Here is a 21321-nt window from a genome sequence, read left to right as displayed (position 1 = left end):
GTACACGTATTATGCCGACAACACCCAGGTCGTCCTTAAGTTGAGCAGGAAGTATGAACAGGATCTAGCTGCCATAAATAAAATCTACAATCCAGTGCAAGCTTGGATGGCAGGCAATTTGCTTGCCTTGAACTGCAACAAAACTGAGCCCCGGATAGTAGCATCCAGAGTCTGTCTTCAGAAACTGAATCCGGCCTATGCACATTTTTGTATTCCCGGCCACATCATCAATGTGTCCAAAAAAGTGAAGACACCAGGGGTCATTCTTGATGCTGAACTGACCATGAGACCACACGTCTTACATCTGATCTTCCTGTGGCCTCATCACCAAATTACTGAACTACTTCCGCCCATTTCTCTCAGTCAAGAACTGCGCGTTTCTAGCTGCGGGGTTAATAAACTCTATTTGACTTGACTATTTTAAAAATTAACAGCCTGCTGGCTGGAACCGCACTCTAAAATGAGAAATTGCTACAGGTTGCACAGAATGGCGCAATTCGTGCCATTTATGGCATGTCCAAATCGCCCATGTATCTGATACTCGGAGGACACTACACTGGCTACCAGTACAACACAGGATCACTCAAAAGATTCTCACGCGGTCACTCAAATGAGAGCCTAATGCCGACCCAACATACTTAAAGGATCGTGTGAAGGCCCACACACCAGGGAGACAACTGCAGTCCTCGCCTACCCCCACCCTTGCACAGCCCAGATACAAGCTGGCATGCTTTGTGTGGGGCGGGACATCGTTTGATATCCAGGCTCCCTTACACTGGAACGTGCTTCCCGGGCTTATACGCCTGGCCAACAATCTTTCGCTGTTCAAAAAGCAAATCAAAACCTACCTGTTCGATCTTAACCCAGGTTAAGTACGGCTCTGCTCCCCCCCTACACTCCCTGGATATTTAACTCCCCCCCACCCCTACCTGTGTTTGTCTCTTTCGGTGCGCTCTGAGGCCCATGGCCATGTGGCGCATTATAAATATTAAAATAAACATTAGCAGCTGTGGGAGAGAGTTGGCCAAACTGTGTTCAGGTTTTTTATCATATCTATTGGTGTCCATTCATGCAGCTAACCACTGACATTTAAAGACACTCAGCCAGAGCCCACAAAGCCGACTCGCCCACTCGCATAGTCAAGTAGATTGTATGAAGGGCAAGTACCACTTGGCGGGGATGTTTCAAACTTTTATATAACATTTACTTTTTTGCAGTAAATGTCAAATAAGTTTCACTGATCATAGGTGGTAGCAGTGTGCCAAACAAAGTGGGTTTGTGGTGACATGCACGATTTTACAGAAAGTGCATTTAAATTGTGTCACACGTGGCTATAAGTCGAGTGCATATATTTTAGATTGAGTAGGTAAACTTAATTATTTAACCTGCAGGTCTATTGGAATATTAAAGAATGTGCAAGGCCTGAGCAGTGACCAAAAAAATTGCTGTATTGAAGCTCATTGTTTGGATGCAAACGACTTCGGATGACATTAAAAATATTAGTACAGCATTGCTAATCAAATGGATGTTTACGCTAATCAAGACATTTAATTAGCAAACATTGCTAGTCAATTTTTGAAAACTAAGGTATGCCTTGATATGTCACTGCTGTCCTCACATAGACGTGTGCGATAGGAAATTAATATTGTTTCCTATTGTCAAAACTCTGCTGCTGACCCAAAACATTTCAAAGTATTATGCAATCCCAGGATTCTCAAGCCATTAGATCACTGAGGCAGGTTCTAGTTTCTTTTTAAAGGTGGCTAACAGAAAGTGTGGATTTGGGACACAGGAAACAGTAGGATGGCCATTGCTAATTTCTCTGAAAGTGCAAGAAAGCGAAATAGCTTCTTCTGCTCTCTCCCTCATTGACTAGGCGTATACACCGGAGGAGCATGAGGAACTTGCATTGCTATGGAGGCCTTTTGCCCCACCACCCTCAATATGTCACATATTGGCCTCGGATAACATGCAAATGAAAAGCATACACCACTACTTTAAGTGTAGTGACATGTTAATGATGTACAATTAGGATAAACCACTAGTTGATAAGTGAGATATTTTAAAACACACTCCCCCCGCCCCCAGCCCGACAACTAATCCTTTCAATCCTCATTCCTACCAGCTTCCAGCCGTCACTCAAACTACTGTTTTCTCGAGCACTTGCATGCATGTTCTACTCTAATTAAATTATACATACAGGAGTCAGACACACCTAGACTCGCACACCAGTATTTCAGAACATACATACACACAACTAAAATGCACACAGGACCGTCCCACAACACAATCAGAGGATTGAGAATGGTGGTGGGGATTGGGATAAAATTAAAGATACATATTTTAAGAACAAATTGGAAGGATTTAAAAGGTGTATTAGGTGGTCAAAGAGCAAACATTCTTCTGGAATGCCAACGCAAAGGTAAATGGTTAGGTTCATTCCAAAACAGCTCTGCAGCAGTCAGTTGTAACAAAGTTCAAAAACAAGAAGCTACACCAACGAAGGGACATTATGCAGAAGGCAACAATTAGGAGACACTGCTTTGATAAAGTAAATAGGGTACACCATCTACTGGCAACGTGGTGGTGTCATGTCAAGACAGTATCAGTGCATTTGGGAAAGCTGTAGGAGGGGCCTGATGCTGTGCTCCATTCTGGGTGTCTGACAGGTTCCACAAGTAGCCATTTTATTAAATAATAAGGGTGTGATAAACGCCTTGCTTTCCCGATCCCAACAAGGATTTCACTACCTATTAAACTAAGACTAAAGGAAAACACTAATAAAAAGGTAGCTGCCCTTCACACTATACATACAACAAAATCATAGTGGTTTCATATGGCCATTCAAGCTCAGCAAAATAACAGTCATTAAAACAAATGTAACCATGCATCCTTAAAACCAGGGTAGGATCCCCTTCCCCGCGATGAATGCAGTATTTTCCAAATCAAAGTTCCAAATCAAGAAAGTTATTTTCAATAGTCAAGTTCTGTTGCAAGGGTAACGCAGAGTTCCTTCCACCCCATGAGTCTTTCACTTTGTTTGTCTTATTGCTAATCCTGATTTATCAATCTTCAAAATGATTGCGTAAAGTTTCCACAAAACCTCCAAAAGACTTTGTCTACACACGTTGCGAGTATACAATACAACCTCTCCTCTGAAGAATAACCACTTCCTTTTGGTTTATCAAGAAGAAATGTGGATTTGTCAGGATGGTTTTACAACAGTTCATCAAAACACATTAGTGGACTTGCCACTTTCTTTTCACAACAACATTCCACCACAATACAGTACTTCAATGTCTTCTTCCTGGTCCACTAACCGGCCAGGACTAACCTCCAATAGTCCCTTTCCTGGTGTACTCGCCTGCCAGGATAAAACTCCTACCACTAGTTTAAGTACTGTGCGGGGAGGCTTGCTTCCACCTTTAGAACAGTCTTTGACTTTCAACATTGAGATTCCCAACTTCCTCCATTAAGGTACAATACACATTGATATGGTTTGTTTCACCGATTTGGTTGCCACATGCAATGCAGGTTATGTTCCTCTCCCCCGTGATTTCTCCAAGGAGGGCTTCTCTCCCGTCACCTTTGGGTTCCTACTATCACACCGGTTTACTTTCTGGTAATGTCTCTTGTTCACATTTCTCAAGCTGTTCCCCCTTTTATTCATAAATGCCCTTCTTTGGCTTACGCAATGCTGGTTATCTTGTTCAAATATTGGCTCCGCTTTACTTTGGTAATGATGGTTGTAACCTTGTTCAAATACTGCCCTCTTTAGTTTGGCAAGGAAGGGTACAATCTTCCCCCTCCCGCTTTAGCCCAATAGGAGTATCATGGCAAAAATGCTTTATTTCATTAGTTCAGAATTCAAAACGGTTGCAGAGCACCCCAGTGTCACCCAATGAAGACCAACTCAGTGGTCGTTCCCCACACACCCGTTCAACCGGCTGCTGCTGTCCTCTCTTCTTTCGCCAGGCCCTCAAAGCTGCCAGCTCCGGTCACACTCCTGCAACCCACACCTTTCAGAAAAGGAGCCTCTCTGACTCTGCATATACTCCAAGCAGGACGCCAGACTAGGAGAACCACTTACTCCTATGGAAAGGCCAGTAACAGCATCACTTTCTGCTGCGCATCCTCTGCACTTCGAAGCCTTCACTTCAACGAATCTCTCGGCACTACGTTCCGCTACAAACACAGCGGCAGCCCCAGCGTCTTCTCCTTTTGGTTTCTGCAGCTCTAACTGCTGCGTGTTACTACTACTTCTACTGACCTGCACGTGAAGGGGCTTTAAAGATTTAAAAGTCCTGCCTAGGTGTGGGTCATTAGAAGCACTAGACTGCACACTACAGTTCTGCCCCTCAGAGCAGAACTGTCCCAGTACCCAGAGCATTATGGGATTTGAAGTCCCTAATGTTCTTGTTACTTTTGCCATCTAATTCACACCGTTTAAATGATTTATAAATCACAAAAGTACCCACTCTCCGGGTTCTGTGGATGGACATGACAACACCCTCATCAATTGTTGAAAATTAATTATCCTGTATATCGCCGTTACGATCTGCCTAATGTGCCTTGCAATCTGAGGTTAACTGCACTGGGCATGTGCGTGTGTGGTTGGCTGACATACCCCAGAGCAGACTTTGGAGAGAGGCAAGAGTTGGTGTGCTGCTGCACACTCAGACCTACTGTACTCTCTCCCCATCTGTTCTCACCCTTTCACGGTGCAAATGTTCGAGAAACCGTGCATTTTAGGGTTGAGGACTGGTCCTTCTACGACAATATTGATGTTTCACCGATTTCAGGCAACCGTCTCATGTGTGAAGGTCCTGAAAACCGGGGAAAAGGGTGGTGCCCACATTTTATGTAGCCAGTCATGCCCGGAGGGTCCGAACAGGTAGCTATGCAAACATTGGTGCAGATTGGTGAAACAGTGTGGAATTGTAGAAGGAACAACGCTTTGCCACAAACCCAGACATACACACATTTTCACGTTTATAAATATAATTATATACTTATGGGGAGTTTTTATTTTTAAAGGAGTCAACGGTTGGTTCTTGACTTTATAGTTCAAACCCTAGGGGGAATCATAACTATTAGAAGTCGTAGGGGGGGCGTGGCTTGATGGCCACGTAGAGGGACGTGCTCTGGAGGAGCTCTCCTGATCCGACATCGATCCTTGGGAAAAACGCATGCTTTTAGGGAAATAAAGCTTGCCGGCAACACACCTGCAGATGCATGAATGGATGGTGTCTGCACCGAGCGCAAAACAGGAACGAAACACAGCGGGACGAGGAAGCTACGACGATCGAAATACTAGCAGGGAACCTGAGACCTGGAGGCCAGCAAGATGACCGACGCAGAACAAAGGGCCATAAAGTAGCCGCGAGGTCGCCGCTGCCACACCAGCTGGTGAAGCTGAGACTGCAGCCGCGGTGACGGTGGATCCCTGGAGCAACCTGGCCGGTCTGCGACCCTAGGCACCCAGCTGGAGGGGGCCTGGGAGAAGTTTCGCTGCCGCGAGAGAAGCAAAGGCGGGGGGAGACGAGCCCGCCCGGACATCGGACCTCTGAGGATGCCCGGCCCGTGAGCTGGATTTGGGTCCCGACTGGAGCAGAACGGAGGGACGCGCACGGAAACCCGGGACATCCAGGACACAGGGTGAGAGACCATACCTGCATCTCTCACCCCACTGTGGGGTGCCGAGGCAGAGTGCCCCCGCCACGGCGATCGTTGCAGAGGGGCAGCGGGTGCAGCCAACCGGCCGTATCCCGGGCCTCTTAGCGGAGAGGAGGCAGGAGAGGGGCTAGAGGACAGGGGCCGAACTCTGACGATCGTGAGGGGGCCCACAGGTGTGGGACCTGGTGAACGCCTGAGCGGATTGGGCTGTGACCTTGGATCGGGGCGGGGGAGTCCCCGGAATGGGGCGCTCCCTACGAGGCCTGAACAGGGGGTCCCGGGAATGAGGCGCACCTGGAGGCACCGCCGCCACTAAAGCTGAGACGGCGGGACAGTGGGCGCAGCGCGCCCAGAACTTTTTGGTGGATTTCGGGCAGGTTGGTGGGGCGAGGGCACCTCAGAGGTGGGGCCCAAGGTGGGTGAGCTGGCCGACGGAAACCCCTAATTGCCGGTAACTGAGGTCGGCACCAGGGGGGGGATCCATGAGTGCGGGCCCCAGGGGTCAACTGGGCAGGCTGGGCCAAGACCCAGGTGCTGAGGAAGGAGGCTGGAACCGGAGTAATCCCTGGACACTCCGGGACCCGACAGCAACCAGAAGACCCCCCCCCCCGTTCCCTTGCCGGGGGCAGTAGACTGATTGTGTCCCCTCTCTAGGTTTCAGGCAATCAGGGCGAGAAAACCAGAAGGCCAAACCCAGATCGGAGAGGAGATGCACCGGAGTAGGAACACTTGATAGGTGCCAAGGCCCACACCGATTCCACACGCACCCAATTCAAATGGGTGCACGTGTACGGGGGAGGACACAGCCCACTCTGGGTGCGAGCGGAGTAACAAGCGCACGTCTGGATCGCTGGACTTGTGACCACGAGGTCATTGGGGTGGTGAGAGGCACGAAAGGCTTCCGCCCCGTTGACACAGTAGGATGTCCTCCAAAGTGGTCAGACCCAGGATCAAGCAGCCCACGATGGAGGCCTATGCCAAGTCGCCCCCAGGAGCGGAAGGGGGCAAAAGTAAGGAGACCCCCACGGCGGCAGCGGAAACACCGGGCACGATCCAGGAGGTGCTGGCTGCGATCGCCGATTTAAAGATGGCCTGGGAGACGAAGTTGGGCCTTGCCATGAAAGAACTGCAGGTGGGTTTGGACCTCAAGATCGGAGCGGTCCAAGATGAAGTGAACCTGCTCCGGCATGACGTGCGGACAATCGCGGAACGCACCGGGGCCCTGGAGAAGGAGATGGCCCTGACTACGGAGGCGTGCGCCGCGCATGCAAAGGAGCTACATGCCCTAGTGCAACGTGTGGGAAATCTGGAAGATAGAGCTGAGCAAGCAGAGGGGCGCGCTAGGCGCAATAACATCCGCATAGTGGATCTACCGGAAGGAATTGGTGGGCCAAACCGCACAGAATACGTGGAAACCTTGCTTTTGCAGGAGATAACGGGAGGGGTGTTGACCCAGGGGTTCGCGGTGGAGAGGGCGCACAGGGCCCCGACAAGGAGACCGGCCCCAGGAGCCCCCCCGCGACTGATGATCGCAAAGATCCTGAATTACTGGGATCGGGAGAAGATCCTTGAATTTTTTCGCAAGGGAGGAACGATTGAGAGAGGATCAGCAAGGATCACGGCATACCCAGACTATAGGCTGCTTGTACAGCGTAGTAGGATGAACTTTGGGTCGGTGAAAAGAAGACCGAAAGAAGCTGGCCATCGTTATAAGTTGCTCTATCCGGCCAAGCTGAAAATGTTCTATCAGAACAGATCCCTTTTCTCTGAGACACCGTCCGAGGCGATGGATTGGCTGGACATGCAGGGCCGACCTCAGGAATCGGATGCCCAGACGGAAGCCACGGAAGCTAAGGAGCATGCTGTTGCAGCACCCGGGTGACAGACATTGGGACTTGAATATAGAGTTGTATAATGCTCCTGGGAAGCGAGTCATGGTGTCAGCCGGCTGGACCTGTTCGATGCACTTCCCCTGAAATAAATACTTGGGAGCTCCTGGGAGGCACCCCCTGATCCCAATAGCTGTATATTTAGTTAGGCCCCTGTTAGATCGGTGACGCCCCGCGGGGTCCTAGTCCTCGTATACGAGACAGGACCAGATGCGGGTGGGCCTGAGATCCAGGGATGGAGCTGGGCATTTGTTGGGGAAGGGTAGGGTGGGGGGAGGGGTTGGGTTGTGTGCTGTGGTGTGAAGTTGAGAAACAGGGAGGGGGGGCATTGTTGGGAAGGGGAAAGGAGAGAGCCGGTGAGAGGATCGTTAAAGGGAGCATTAAGGGGAGGGGAGGTTGGGAACAGACCGAATAGATGGCATCGGGTAATCTCCGTATAATGACCGGGAATGTACGGGGCCTCAATAGTTATCTGAAACGGAATAAAGTAACGCTGCATTTAAAAAGGATGCGCGTTGACATAGCCCTGCTACAGGAGACTCATCTTACCAGGGAGAAGTTGGAGATGGTCAAGAAGAAATGGAGGGGTAATGTGGTGGGAGCTACGTACTCAGCGTACGCTAGAGGGGTTATCACCTGGGTGGCGCCGCATGTGCCGTCTCAGGTGCTTAGCTCAACGGTAGACCCGGAAGGCAGAATGGTGACGTTAACAGGGCTCCTGGAAAACAGGGAAGTGCACATCTTAAATCTGTACGCCCCCAACCACGATACTGCAGCTTATTTTAGGTCCCTTTATGGTAAACTTGGCCCCCTGGCTGGGGGTGCGATGGTGTGGGGTGGAGACTTCAATTGCACCCTGAATCCCAGAATGGACAGGTCCGTTGATAGGACCGGGAAAATGTCACCGGCGGCCAAAGCGCTTGGGACATTGTTGGGAGACCTTGGCCTGGAAAATGTGTGGAGAAGACTCCACCCCACGGATAAGCAGTACTCGCACTACGCAGCGCCACATAACTTGTACACGAGGCTAGATTATGTGTTTGTGGCAGCTGAGATAGCGGGAGAAATGGTGGGAGCGGAATACAAAGCCCGGGTATTATCTGACCATTCACCTCTGGTGGTGGAATGGCGACAGCAACCCCCTCAGGCCTCGGATCCCAACATGGAGACTTAGGACACAGGCACTGCAGGATGAGGGGTTCCGGGAGGATTTGAGGGATGCCATCGAGGAATACTTTGATATAAACAAGGGCAGTGTGCGCTCTGTGGGGACGCTGTGGGAGGCCTTTAAGGTGGTGGTGCGACGAGTAGCCATTTCCAAATCTAAAGGGCTCCAAGGGGGTATCGAAAGGGAACTTCAGGACACTGAAAGGGAGCTGGAGAGCCTCGCACGACGCGAGGACGCCGCCCATGATGATAGTTAAGAGACCTTCAGTTAGCCTGTAGCGCACTCTGGGATCAACTGTGTAGATTAAACTACAAGAAATATACAGAGCGGTTACACGCTGGGGGCGACAAGCCAGGCAGATTGCTGGCCTGGCTGTACAAGAGTGAGACCCCCCCCCCCGGTCAGTGATCAATGAGATTAGCGGTGAGGGAGGTCGCATCTGCAATACCCAGGAAGGGGTGAACGAGGAGTTCCTCAAGTTTTACAAACACTTGTATGAGGACACCGGGGAGGATATGTGCCAAGATATACTGAACACACTAGAGGATATTGAGCTGCCCACCCTGGATGACCTAGAACGTGAGGAGTTGGACGCCCCTGTCACCTCGGACGAGTTGGAGGTGGTGATCCGGAACCTCCCCACGTGTAAAGCGCCTGGGTCGGATGGGCTGCCCAGTGAGTTTTACAAGACATATAAGCAGGAGCTGCTTCAGCCACTACTTGCCAGGTTTAATGAGGCCTATGAGCAGGGAGAACTTCCATTGTCCCTTCGCGAGGCTGTGATTAACCCACTACTGAAACCAGGTAAACCGGCCGCGGAGTGCGGGTCCTATAGACCTTTGTCCATGCTAAACCAGGACAGCAAAATATTCACGGCAGTGCTGGCTAATAGGTTGAAGAAGGTGATCGGTAAGCTGATACACCCAGATCAGAAGGGCTATGTCCCAGGTAGAAACATTATTGATAACCATAGGAGGCTGCACCACATTATTGACCAAACTGAGGAAGACACGGGCGAGCTGGCTATCGAGTCGCTAGACGATGTCAAAGCCTTTGATTCGGTGCGATGGCCTTGGCTTAAAGCGGCCCTAAGGGGATACGGTATGGGACCTGGGTATATCAGGTGGGTCCAGTTGTTGTATAGCACCTCGATGGCGAGAGTCAAAACAGGAGCCACAGTCTAAGATGTCTGGCAACTCAGCAGGGGGACCAGGCAGGGATGCCCCTGGTCACCCATGTTATACATACTTGCACTACAGCCGTTGGCGATATGCCTGCGGCAACAGTACGGGGAGGTGGGTATTAGCACAGTGAGCGGTAGACACCTGATATCACTGTATGCAGATGATATGCTCCTTTATTTGCGTTATCCGGAGGAGAACCTGCAGTATGTACTGGAGGTGCTGGACCGCTACGCCACTCTCTCAGGCATATCAGTGAACCATAGAAAGTCTAGTCTGTTCCCCCTGGGCATATATAAGTATGTCCCATTGGAAAGGCTGCCTATCCTGCCAATACCATGGCAGACCGAGACATTTAGGTATTTGGGAGTAAGCATCTACCACAAGATTGAGGCGGAGCACAAACATAATACAGAGAGAGCCGTAGAAGGGGTCAGGAACAGCATGGTATTTTGGTCTAGATTGCCCCTGTCCATGATGGGGAGGGCGGCCTTGCTTAAAATGGTGGTCCTGCTCAGACTCTTGCATTTCTTTGTGAATGTCCCGTTTTTGATTCCCAGGAGCCTATTTGTGCGACTCCACAGCATGTGCAGGGGCTTCGTGTGGGGTAACTCCAGAAACAGGGTGGCTTTGTGGAAACTTCAGAACCCGTGCGATAAGGGGGGCATAGGCTTGCCAAACTTTGAACTTTATTATCTGGCGGGGCAGCTGCTGTATGTGGCCAGGTGGCTGTCAGATGAAGATTCGGCGGAATCTAGGCTGTTGCGGGAAGACTCGGCCCCATACTTCCTGAGGGAAGTGGTGTGGTTACAAAAGGATAAACTGATGGGAAGGGTGCGGCTATTGAGGCTGGGATGGGAGGTCTGGCACAGAACATGGAAAATGATGGGTGAGTCGGAGCCGCTCTCCCAGCAGGCCCCACTGGTGGCGTTGTGTGGTAACGACTCAATTATTTGAGTCAGTCCGTAGATATTGGGAATCAGTGGGCCTGGCCACCCTTGGGGACATATGGCAAGGAGGGGAGGCATTGGACTTCCAGAGGCTGCAAGACGAGACAGGGGTGCACAGGGGCCAATACATAACCTACGCTAGGCTTGTGAAACGGGTAAGAGAGAGATGGCCTGAGACGCATTGGCAGATGACCCTGATGCCTGATGCCTCCCTGGAAACCGAAATATCGAGGATATACGAGCTCCTGAGAGCAAAGGCTGGGAAGGAGTTGCTCCAATTGAGACAGGATTGGGAGGAGGAGGTGGGTGGACCCATGACGAATGGGCAGTGGGAGAGAGTCCAGAGGTACCATAAAAAAGTGTCCCGAAACGCGAGACTCCAACTCCAGCTGTATGTTACTCACAGGGCTTATCTGACTCCCCAGAAGATTGCAAGGTTTGGAGGCTCGGTTACGCAGAAATGCCCCAGGTGTGGGGAGGTGGAAGTGGGGCTACTACAAATGTTTTGGGCCTGCCCGGAAGTGTGCAGATTTTGGGAGGAGGTTAAAATGAAACTGGCTGGTGGGGGAGTGGTGTTGGACGTAGGATCAGCTTGGTCATGTATGCTTGGGATCTTTCCCAGACCCCGGGACTTAAGGCACACACGCAAGATGAAGGATTTGGCTTATGTTCTGGCCAAGCGCAGGATTGCTATGAGCTGGAAGGCGGCCCACAGGCCCAGGGTGGAGCTATGGTGGGTGGACCTCTTGAGGTGGGCGGAGGCAGAATCCGTAGTATGGTTTGAAGCGGTCACTAGAGGGGGTGAGGAGGAAATGGGGCCCCTGCTGGCCTGGCGGCAACTGGTGGCCTCTATGGCTAATCCACACCAGGGTCATAATGAATCTGAGGACTCGGACAATGAGCGCATAAGCACTGTTCCACCCGATAGTGCTCCAGCAGACGACACAGAGGAGCCGGCTCTAGTTTGGAGGGGGGAGGGGGGAGTTGGGGAATTATGTTATGTAATATGATGGTTTGATGATGCTTCTACATGCAGAAACAGTTGTATTGTGCGGTGTTTTGTTTGTTTTTTTCAAAAATAAAATTAAAAAATGTTTTAAAAAAAACTATTAGAAGTCGTAATATTTATTCTCTGACCCTTGTATATATCATTCTCCTGTTGCGCATAAGTGTTTTCACTACTAACAATTTGGGTAACTTTGGCAAGAGAAGCCTTACTTTGACAACAAGCCATTAGGTATTCCGGTATACGGAAATCTCACCCTCCAAAGAAGATGAATACTGCGTCTCTCCTAACAGAGCCATCCCATTCCCTTGGTGGCCTTCTCCCCCCAGGTGATCTACCCGGCTAATACCACCCCTAGTGTTAGCATCAGGTAGCGGCTGCCTTCCCCCTGGGAGACTTTAGAGAGGGATTCTGTGAGGACTCTGCAGGATTCATCACAATAGTTTCTATTTCGTACACAATGCAAATTGGTTTAATGATAGCATGAGGGGAATATCTGTAACACATTAGGAAAGATTTGTCTTTTGACAACTTTTCTCCCATAGTTCTATGGACCCCAAAACATTTTGCTTTTGGACCTGTCCTGACTTTTCTTTTTTACAGGGAAGTAAAGTGTTCAGCTTCGCTCCCCTGGCTATTTGCTCAATTTGCTATGGGGAAACTGATCAGTCCTTCAGTACTGGGAAACTAGGTTTCCCTTTAGTCTTCTCCCTTTACTTTTTGTCTAAAAGCTGCTGTATCTGAAGGATAGGATCATCATTTTATTTACCAGTAACTTTGTTGATTATCTCACTAACACAAAAATGCATACAACAGACACTTTTCCTAAGAAGAAGCTTTGTGACTTTTGGACATAAAGCCCCACTCATCAGAGGGATTGAACTTTTAAAGTTAAGGTATATTTCTTGTGACAGAGTTCCATTCTACTGCATCCCTACTTGCCTTCTTTTTGTTCAATAAGTTATTGAATGCATTTCTAAGAACTCAAAGGTGACTGTATATGCGTTTTATAATTGGGTGCTGTGCAATATGATCACACGCTAGCTTCATTTCCTAGTGTGTGTTTTGGACCAAGAATAAATGTATTTTTTTACCCATCTGTCTAAATTGAATCATTGTCTGCTTCACTGCGAGGGCTCGTTGCGGACCCCTGGCCCCACTCTCCTGAGAACAGCCTTGACTGCTCTTTTTGCTTAAATTGACTGGGCTTTGGCTAACCTCTTAAGAGTTACCTCTTTCACTACGTTAAGTAAAGCAGCAAAGAGAAAAGGTGATAACTCCTGATTTTGAGAATATGATCATATCAAAATTCGATTTGAACATTAACCATAAAATATACAAAACCCCATTAACATTAATCTCAGGGCCCATATTAACTCATCCATGAACACACCAAATTCCTATTGAAATATAACCCCACAAATCCACCTCCACTCAAATAAAATCAGCAAAGTTTACCCCTAACCCCATAAGCAAAGTGAGACAAGCCCTACAATATATAAATGCACTACAACAATTTTGTCACAAAGTTATTGGAAAGTTATATTGGACGCTGGTTAAGGTGTTTAAATTGGGGCTACGACCTGACGATTTGTGTTGTAACATGGATAGAGGTACATTATTGCATTTACTATGGGATTGCCCGAGAGTGCGAGAGTTTTGGACGGCAGTAATTGACCGGATTGATTTGATTTTTGGTGTGGTTTTGCGGAGGTCGGCAGTAAATATTATTTTACTTTCCCGTAAAGACAGAGGTGGTAGAGCTAAGAGGCATTCTTGCTCGATTGACAGGGCCATAATGGTGGCGATTAAGTTAATACTTAGGGTTTGGAAAACGAGGAAGAAACCTAAGGTTGATGATTGGCTGACGGAATTGCATATTTTGGCACAATATGAGAAAGTTTCATTTCGTAATAACGATAGAGAAGATTATATGAAGTTATGGGGTCCGTTTATGGCTCTTTATGATTGACGTGCAGAATGGGTTGGTACAGTTGATGGGGCTCCTTCCCCCCCTTTTTTATTTATTTTTTCCTTTCTTCCCATTTGTGGTGTCCTTTGTGTTGTTTTTGTGTTGTCTTTTCTGTATTAATGTTATTTGTTGATTGTGTTTCACTTGGATTGGTCTTTTATGGTCTGAACTGTTTATGATGCTTTTGTTATACTGTATATTTTACTTTTTGTTGAATGTGGAACATTGTTACTTTTACTAATGTTATTTATGTTCTGTGAAAATTAATAAAGTGTTTGTAAAAAAAAAAAAATAGAAAATTCGATTTGAGATTACACCAAAACTGACAGAGCTTACAAACACCGGGACAGGAGTCAGTTATTGATTTGTAAAACTGTGCAACTGAGACAACTTAAGATTCATAACTGAATATTGAAATAAAAGAGCAATAATAAAGATATGAATGAAAAATTGGCATATAGTACAAATGGATGGGGACATTGAAAAAAATAACAAAGATGAGAAGAAGAAAAAATACATTGGAAAGCACCAACCACTCAATTATTCACCAGCTTTATTCCTGTTCAGACTTTGAATAAGAACCGGGTTGCATGTTGAAGGTTCTTGTAAACGTTGAACATGTTCAACAGTTTTAATATTTGTACAACTATTGAAGGACTGACATCTATCATCAAAGATAAACTACAGAACCACATATGTGGGTTATGGAATAAAATGTGTTTGTATTAAAGTTGATTTACATTGATAGCAGCATTAGATAATGCAGGACTCCTATGAAGGGAACACGTTGGAATGATTGCAGCCAAGATTAAAAATTACCATCGACATCCCACTGGAACAAAGAGGGCCTTAATGAAGATATAAGATTTATAGGACTACTTCCCATTAAATCCAACGACAGGGGTAGAAATAGAGAACTTATATTGTGCCAAGAGGAAGCTAAGCTTATATGCATGCTAAGAACAACATTCACAGGTTTAAACATTGAGTATGAGATTAATGGTTTTCATGAAGATGAATTTGCTTTAGGACCCCAGAAACTGTTTCTTGACAAGAATTGCTAGAGTTGATGTAACCCTCTATGCAATTGAGTGGGATATTTCATAAAAAACAGTGTGCTGTCTCCTGCTTATTACAACATAACAATGATATAGATACATATATAATGAGAAGGCAAGCCATATATTACAAAATATCTCAAATATATTGAACACCACCACCTAGTTACTATATATTAATATGCATACACATTAGTCTACACCATCTCAAATATATTGAACACCACCACCTAGTTACTAAATATTAATATGCATAGACATTAGTCTACACAAATATAAAGGACTTTTTTGTACTAAGAAACCTTAATCTGTACTGTATAACAATTCACAATATAGGGGAGAAAGATTATGTATACACCTAAATTGTACCTCACATTGATATTTTATTAAAATAACTTTTCGCATTAAACAATGCTAGATATCATGTGTTGAGAACCAAGTAATGCATGCTACCACCAAGTACGATACGCCCATATTTCACCTACTTTGGCTCAGCTTCATTGGCTCCCAGTAGACAGGATTACATTCAAGGCTTTGTGTTTGGCCTTTCATAAACCAAGTGCTTTTTTTCTTAATGCGAAAATCATCCCTCATCTCCCTACCACAAATCTTGGCTCTGCGAATCTTGGCCACTTAGTTGTGCAACGGTTCAAAAGTCAGTTGCAACAGAGCATTTTCAGTTACCGCCCCCTCTGCTCTGGAATACTCTTCCTCCAGCATTGAGACTGATGGAAGATCATAGTTCCAGAAACATCTCAAAACCTTCCTGTTAGGTAAGACTCGCACAGAACTGGTAAATCTTCCTGACCTGGGTAAACCCCAGAACTTTTTGCTTTACTGGTGGGATATGTTTCCTTAATACAGAAAGTGGGAACATTTTTCCACACTCACATAATCTTTAACTCTTTTATGGGTGTCATTTTTTTAACTCTCCATAGAGTATTTTAAAGTTATCCTCTTTAACAACTTACTGGCAATAAGTGCCTGTTGTTGCTGAGTTGCCCTATGGGCTGCCCTTTTAACTTTCTTTTGCTAATCTTTATTTTGCTAATCTTGAGAGAACTACAGTTCCCATGGGTAGAAAGGATCTTTGGATCCCCTTTACATTTTTAATTCTGTGAAGCCAGCACATCTCACCTTATGTGGAGTGCTGGGGAGATACAATGTATCCCTTTTCACATTAAAACTTTAACAATTCTGTTACAGTGACAAGCTTACCTTCAATGGCTGGTGGCAATGATACCTTGTATTGATTTGGTGCACCTATACCGCAGGCTGTGTTCACAGCTGCAGCAAAGGCACCTAAGGGTGCTCATTTTACCAAAATGGCCCATCTTTTTTTTTGCCATTTTAGTGTTTCAGGTCGTTTCTTGTTCCTTCCCCCAACATCCACGGCGGGAAAGTCCTTTGTGCGATTTTTATCTTCGGCGGGAGTCTCCTGGACTCCCTGTCCAGGCTCCAGTCTGCCTGAGTGCAGGAAGCGAGGGAGGAGTCCAGAACTCCAGAGCCCTTTGTCTTACGCCTTGCCTGAATGGGGACAAATCCCAGTGGGGGGCTGGCTGTCCTGATTGGACAACCGGACCACCCCTTCTTGTAAAATGCGAGGAGAGAAGGCAGAGGTTGTGCTGTAGTTCCTGATAAATACTGCGAACCTGGAAGCTGAAAAAAGTCAACCACTGGAACCGAAACCGTAGAGGATGAAGGAAAAGCAGCTAAAAAGATTTCCAGCGACCGGAGAGCCTGCTGTGTAACCAGAGCCTGCTGTAGCCCTTCCTTCCAATCGACCTGGGGACTCCGAAAACGACAACCCAGAGCCTGGTGAGACCCAATAGACTCAAGAAGATCTGCATTTTGAGCCATCCCATGTGTTGCTGCGACCTTGCGTTGTTGCAATAACCCAATACCCTGGGACATCGAGCCACTGTGCGGTGCACAGTCTTCCGAATTCCGAATTGTGGATCTCCAGACACAAATCGAGTCCGAAAAGGCCCCTCAGAGTGCTGAACCTTTGTAACAATGAGAATTTAACTGTGATTTTCTGTCTTCACCTGGGCTCCTTAAAAAGGCACCAAATCCGCAGAACTGCATTCAGCCGTGAGGGAAACCTTGACCCTTCAACATCAATCCTTGCTGCAACGTTCCTTCTGAGGGCTTGTTTTCAGTCACCACGACAGGGAATCCATTGACCGGGTATTTGGCTGCAGACCCTGAAGTCCTCCTGCTGCAAAATCATCTTCAATGCTGAGATACTGCGTTGGCTTTGGTATGTACTTAACTTAAGCCCATTAGGATTTCTGTGTAGCTGTGGGTTGTTTTCTGTGATGTGAAGGCCTTTCATCCAGTGCACCCAGTGCCACTGCTAGAATCCTGCTAGGGTGGCTTCTGCGAAGCCCCTGGACCCTCTTCTAACCCTAGAAGTAAAGTACTCAACTGATTGCCCAGTTTTCATAAATAACTGACTTTTGCTACTAAAGACCCTATCCATTTTGCTACTAAAGAACCTATCCTGGCACTGCCTGTTGTTCACTAGTCCTAGTGACCCCCCTTTCCGCCACTGAGAACACGCATGCTCCAAGAATAAGGGAAAGACATTCAAGGGATTGGGACTTTTGCCTAGAAAAGAAAATAAGTGTTTAAAAGTTACTTGTAAAGAGTTGGTTGGTAACTGTAATTCTAAGAGTGAACAGTTACAAAAGTTCATACTTATCTTGAATGCGTGATGCACTATTCTTAAAAGGTGAACATCTTTTCTTTCCTTAGACACTGTTTTGCCATTCTAATAGAAAGCAGGTGTGTAGGTATTTTACTCTCCTGTGATTATGTTGTGCCTCTTCCCAAAAGTAAAGTGTTGGTTTCACCAGATTAATCCGGCAGGGTAATTGTATGAGTGTCCTCCAACTGTTGGTATCACCAGATTAGTCCTTTGACGATAATTGTACGAGTGTCCTTCAAGTGGGTCTTGCTTCCCCTGACTTGCTGTTAGCCTGTCCGGAATAAGTCTGTATTGGGTTGTTGCCTACCTAGAATAACAGTCATTCAGTAAAGTGTAAAATTGGGTTTTACTTTCCTCTCCATTGTGAGGTTAAAAAAGTAAGTGGGTTTACTTACCTTGTGTTATCTGTGTGCCATCCAAAAAGAAGTTACATGAGTTACTGCTCATCTATATCCGTGTTCCACTGATCTCAAAAGGACCTGTAATTGAATATTACATCCTTTACTCACCTAGTATAACTGTGTTATCACAAAAGAAGTTATAGGTTTTTACTGCACCTGACATAAGTGTTCCACTAGTCACAAAAAGTATACTGTCCAGTTTACTGATTAAGTGATTTGTACTAAGAGTCAGTGTATAACCGATAGGCTCTACTGCCCTTGTATTACTGAATGTAATTGTAAAAGTAACCATTGGTTTTTACTCCCCAACAATAGTTGTGACCTATACTGAATGTGTATGACTTTCCTAGAACTACTGTTAAGTATTTCTACTTGGGTCTGTGTGCCTTCAAGTATAGTGTTGTGTTTTTATATTGGGATTTCATATAATGTGCTAGTACTTACTTATCCCCTATATTTATCTATGCCTATGTCATTTATGTTTACATACATAGTGTTTCTTTGGAACATTTGTATTACAATTTCATGTGTACTGATTCTACAGCCTTCTCTCCCTCCTAAGATAAGCCTAGCTGCTCTGTCTACGCTACCATGAACACAGGTGGTACAGCAGTGGAGTCTTGTACTGACTCAGTTGAATGGTTTTACTAAGCCCTTAGTTAGACTTAAGAAAAAGTGTCCCAGCACTTCCTCTTCCTGGGGAGCTTGCACCCCCAAGTGCCTTTTTTCAGGATGTTTCCCCGGAAACGTCAGGATAACTTAGGGTGGCAGAGCACTCTACATTACCATTAAGATTATATAAACGTGGCTGCATGAATAAAAGGACACCATTTTTTTAGTTCAATTTTAACAAGTCATACTTTACAACAAAATATTTCTCTTGTACAGTTCAATTTGTATCATGACCTACGTAAAAAACTGGCAACCAAGCAACGAAAACGTTCATATTGAATTGATCCACGTAATAGCATGCAACTACACAGCCAATGCAATCGTCTCAAATTTTGGAACAGTGCGACATCCGACATGTACACATTGACCTTATAGTTGAATATATAAATATACAATTTTTGAAAAGGAGTGTTGGAGCCCCCTATTGATATAGCACAGCGAGCAAGGGGTCCCCGTCTGGATTACCCTTAGTTACTTAGGGTGAGTAGAGGGGCTCCCGCAGCATACATTTGTAAAACTTGGCGATTCACCCTAAGCAACCAAGGGTAATCCAGATGTGGACTACTTCCTCCCTGTGACCTAGAGGCTCACTTTCACTTCACTGAGGAGGCCACTTGACTTCAGCTCACTGAGGAAGCCCAACAAGGCCAAAATATGGGTTTCGAGTTGCTGATGCTACCCTTATTCAGAGGCGAATTGCCTAGCATTTCGGTGCAGGGCTGCCCTTTTGGGTGGGACAAAGACTGATATGCAAACTCTTACTTCTCTGAGAAGTGAGCTAAAACGTGGTTGTAGACTCTCTTGAGTGGAAAAAATTCCATATAACAAGGTATTTGACCCATGTTCGTTCTCAGCAGAGGGGCTCCCACACTTCCTTTCAATTATATAAATATACCAAATTGCTACTGCACACATTTGGTACGCAGACTTTAAAGATGAATCAGCAAGAATGTTTAGAGTTAAAACGGGTTCAACTTATATTTTATCATCACCTTCAATCTTCACAAATCTATCAAAATTGGTAGATCATAATACTTTGAGCTATTATTCAAATAAAGGATATGCATGCTCTACGGGAAACCGGAGATGAGATCACAGAAAGTAACAAGACATTTTTAAGGAAGCACTCGTCTACATACTCGAGAAAAAACGCACAGGTTGCCTCGGATAGCAACACAGGAATCATCACAAGGACCATCGGCATACATTTCATATGCTGATTATCTGTCTGGCAGATGCCAAGCAAAAGCTGAGCTGTCACATGAAAATGCAGGCTTTTATCCACTCATGTGCAAGACAACAAGTCACACAGATGCGCAGCAGAGGTACATAGATTAGCATACACGGGAGCGAGAGGTGAACAGAATTCTCCTACTCGGCGATCCTATCGCACAAGAAAAGTTTCCAACCAAATTAAGACCACTTTTTTTTTAAATAAACGTGATGATAGAACTTTGTAAAGAATAAACACATCCTTACTGCACGATAACATGATTACTTTATTACACTGCACGAAAACATTACCCTGTGACCTTCCTCTTGACAGGTAGGAAGGACGTTCCTGCCGTGAACTGCAGCAGGTCAGTGAGAGATGGTAGTCCCCATTATCTTGTAGTTTTCATTAGTCAAGAACCACCATCGACTTGCAGTGTAGTGAGAGATGCGCCCCTCGCCTCGTCAGTTTCCATGTTAGATGAGGGACAGATGACCCCCACCGCCCCCTGGTCAGTGCAATGTACGTGATGCCACCCATCGCTCTGCATGGTTGGTGAACTAGAAATGCCCCCATCTCCTTGCCGCGTATGTTGGCGTGAGATGCCCGCTCTTCTTGAACCGTGGGAAAGCGCAATCCGCTCCTCTGCAGTTTATGAAGCTGCTCCCTCTTGCCGGGGTTCATGACAGCGTTCTCACCACAGGCCTCCAAACTTACCTATAACCACTGCGTTCTCCAGCCCGCGGAGCTGTCCCAGGAGCTGCGGTCGGGCCAGATAAATGGGAAGCTGCCGGCGTTGCACCTCCAAGGGTACAGCGGGAGGCTTTCGCGGGGTGCCGGCCTGCATTGCAGGTCTGTGGGGTTGGCTGAGCGGAGAGCCCGCCTTGAACCTCTTGGGCGGAGGAAAACCCGGCTCCTGCGGCATGGTCCCAACTGGCAATGCGCTTTCACCGCTAGGCACAGGGAGTCACACGAGGCTGTGGCTCAGCCGAACCAGCCGAGCCACGCCTCCCACACACAGAGGTAAACATGACAGCCTGCTACATCTCGTGACATGCGGCCGGCTAGTCGCTGGGCGATGACGTCATTGTGCGCGTCGTAATAATTGGCGATGGGAAATCCGGTCCACTAAAGAACGTATTGACCGGTTGTTTTAAACTACTAACTATGAACTTGTATGCTACTCGTTTTTCTAAATAATGCCTTTAATTTTCAAATATAAAAACAATTTGTAATGTCTTCACTAAAATATACTTTTCTCTGTGTACAGATTCGGATAATTTTCTTTGCATCCCAGCTGGGAAATGTACCGTTGAAAAATCGTTCGTGGACCTCCTCTCACTCGTGCGCCGCTCTCTCACTCATGCATACCAATGATAGAGAGTCGGAGCACGGAGCTGGGAGCTGGGGTACAACACTTCT

General features: G+C 46.6%; 1 protein-coding gene across 1 annotated transcript in view; it reads right to left on the bottom strand.

Moving 5' to 3' along the window:
- Positions 1–20956, bottom strand: part of DHX33 (DEAH-box helicase 33) — a 474726-nt gene extending 453770 nt beyond the window's left edge. The window contains exon 1 of the mRNA XM_069614599.1: positions 20617–20956. Coding sequence (XP_069470700.1) covers positions 20617–20824 — 208 coding nt within the window. The 5' untranslated portion in view covers positions 20825–20956. The remainder of the gene's footprint in view (positions 1–20616) is intronic.
- Positions 20957–21321: the final 365 nt, after the last annotated feature.

This window comes from Ambystoma mexicanum, chromosome 9 (assembly GCF_040938575.1).
Source record: "Ambystoma mexicanum isolate Mex_15411 chromosome 9, UKY_AmexF1_1, whole genome shotgun sequence".
Lineage (NCBI taxonomy): Eukaryota > Metazoa > Chordata > Amphibia > Caudata > Ambystomatidae > Ambystoma > Ambystoma mexicanum.
Note: the sequence above shows the minus strand (reverse complement) of the source record. Positions and strands in the feature narration are given on the sequence as shown.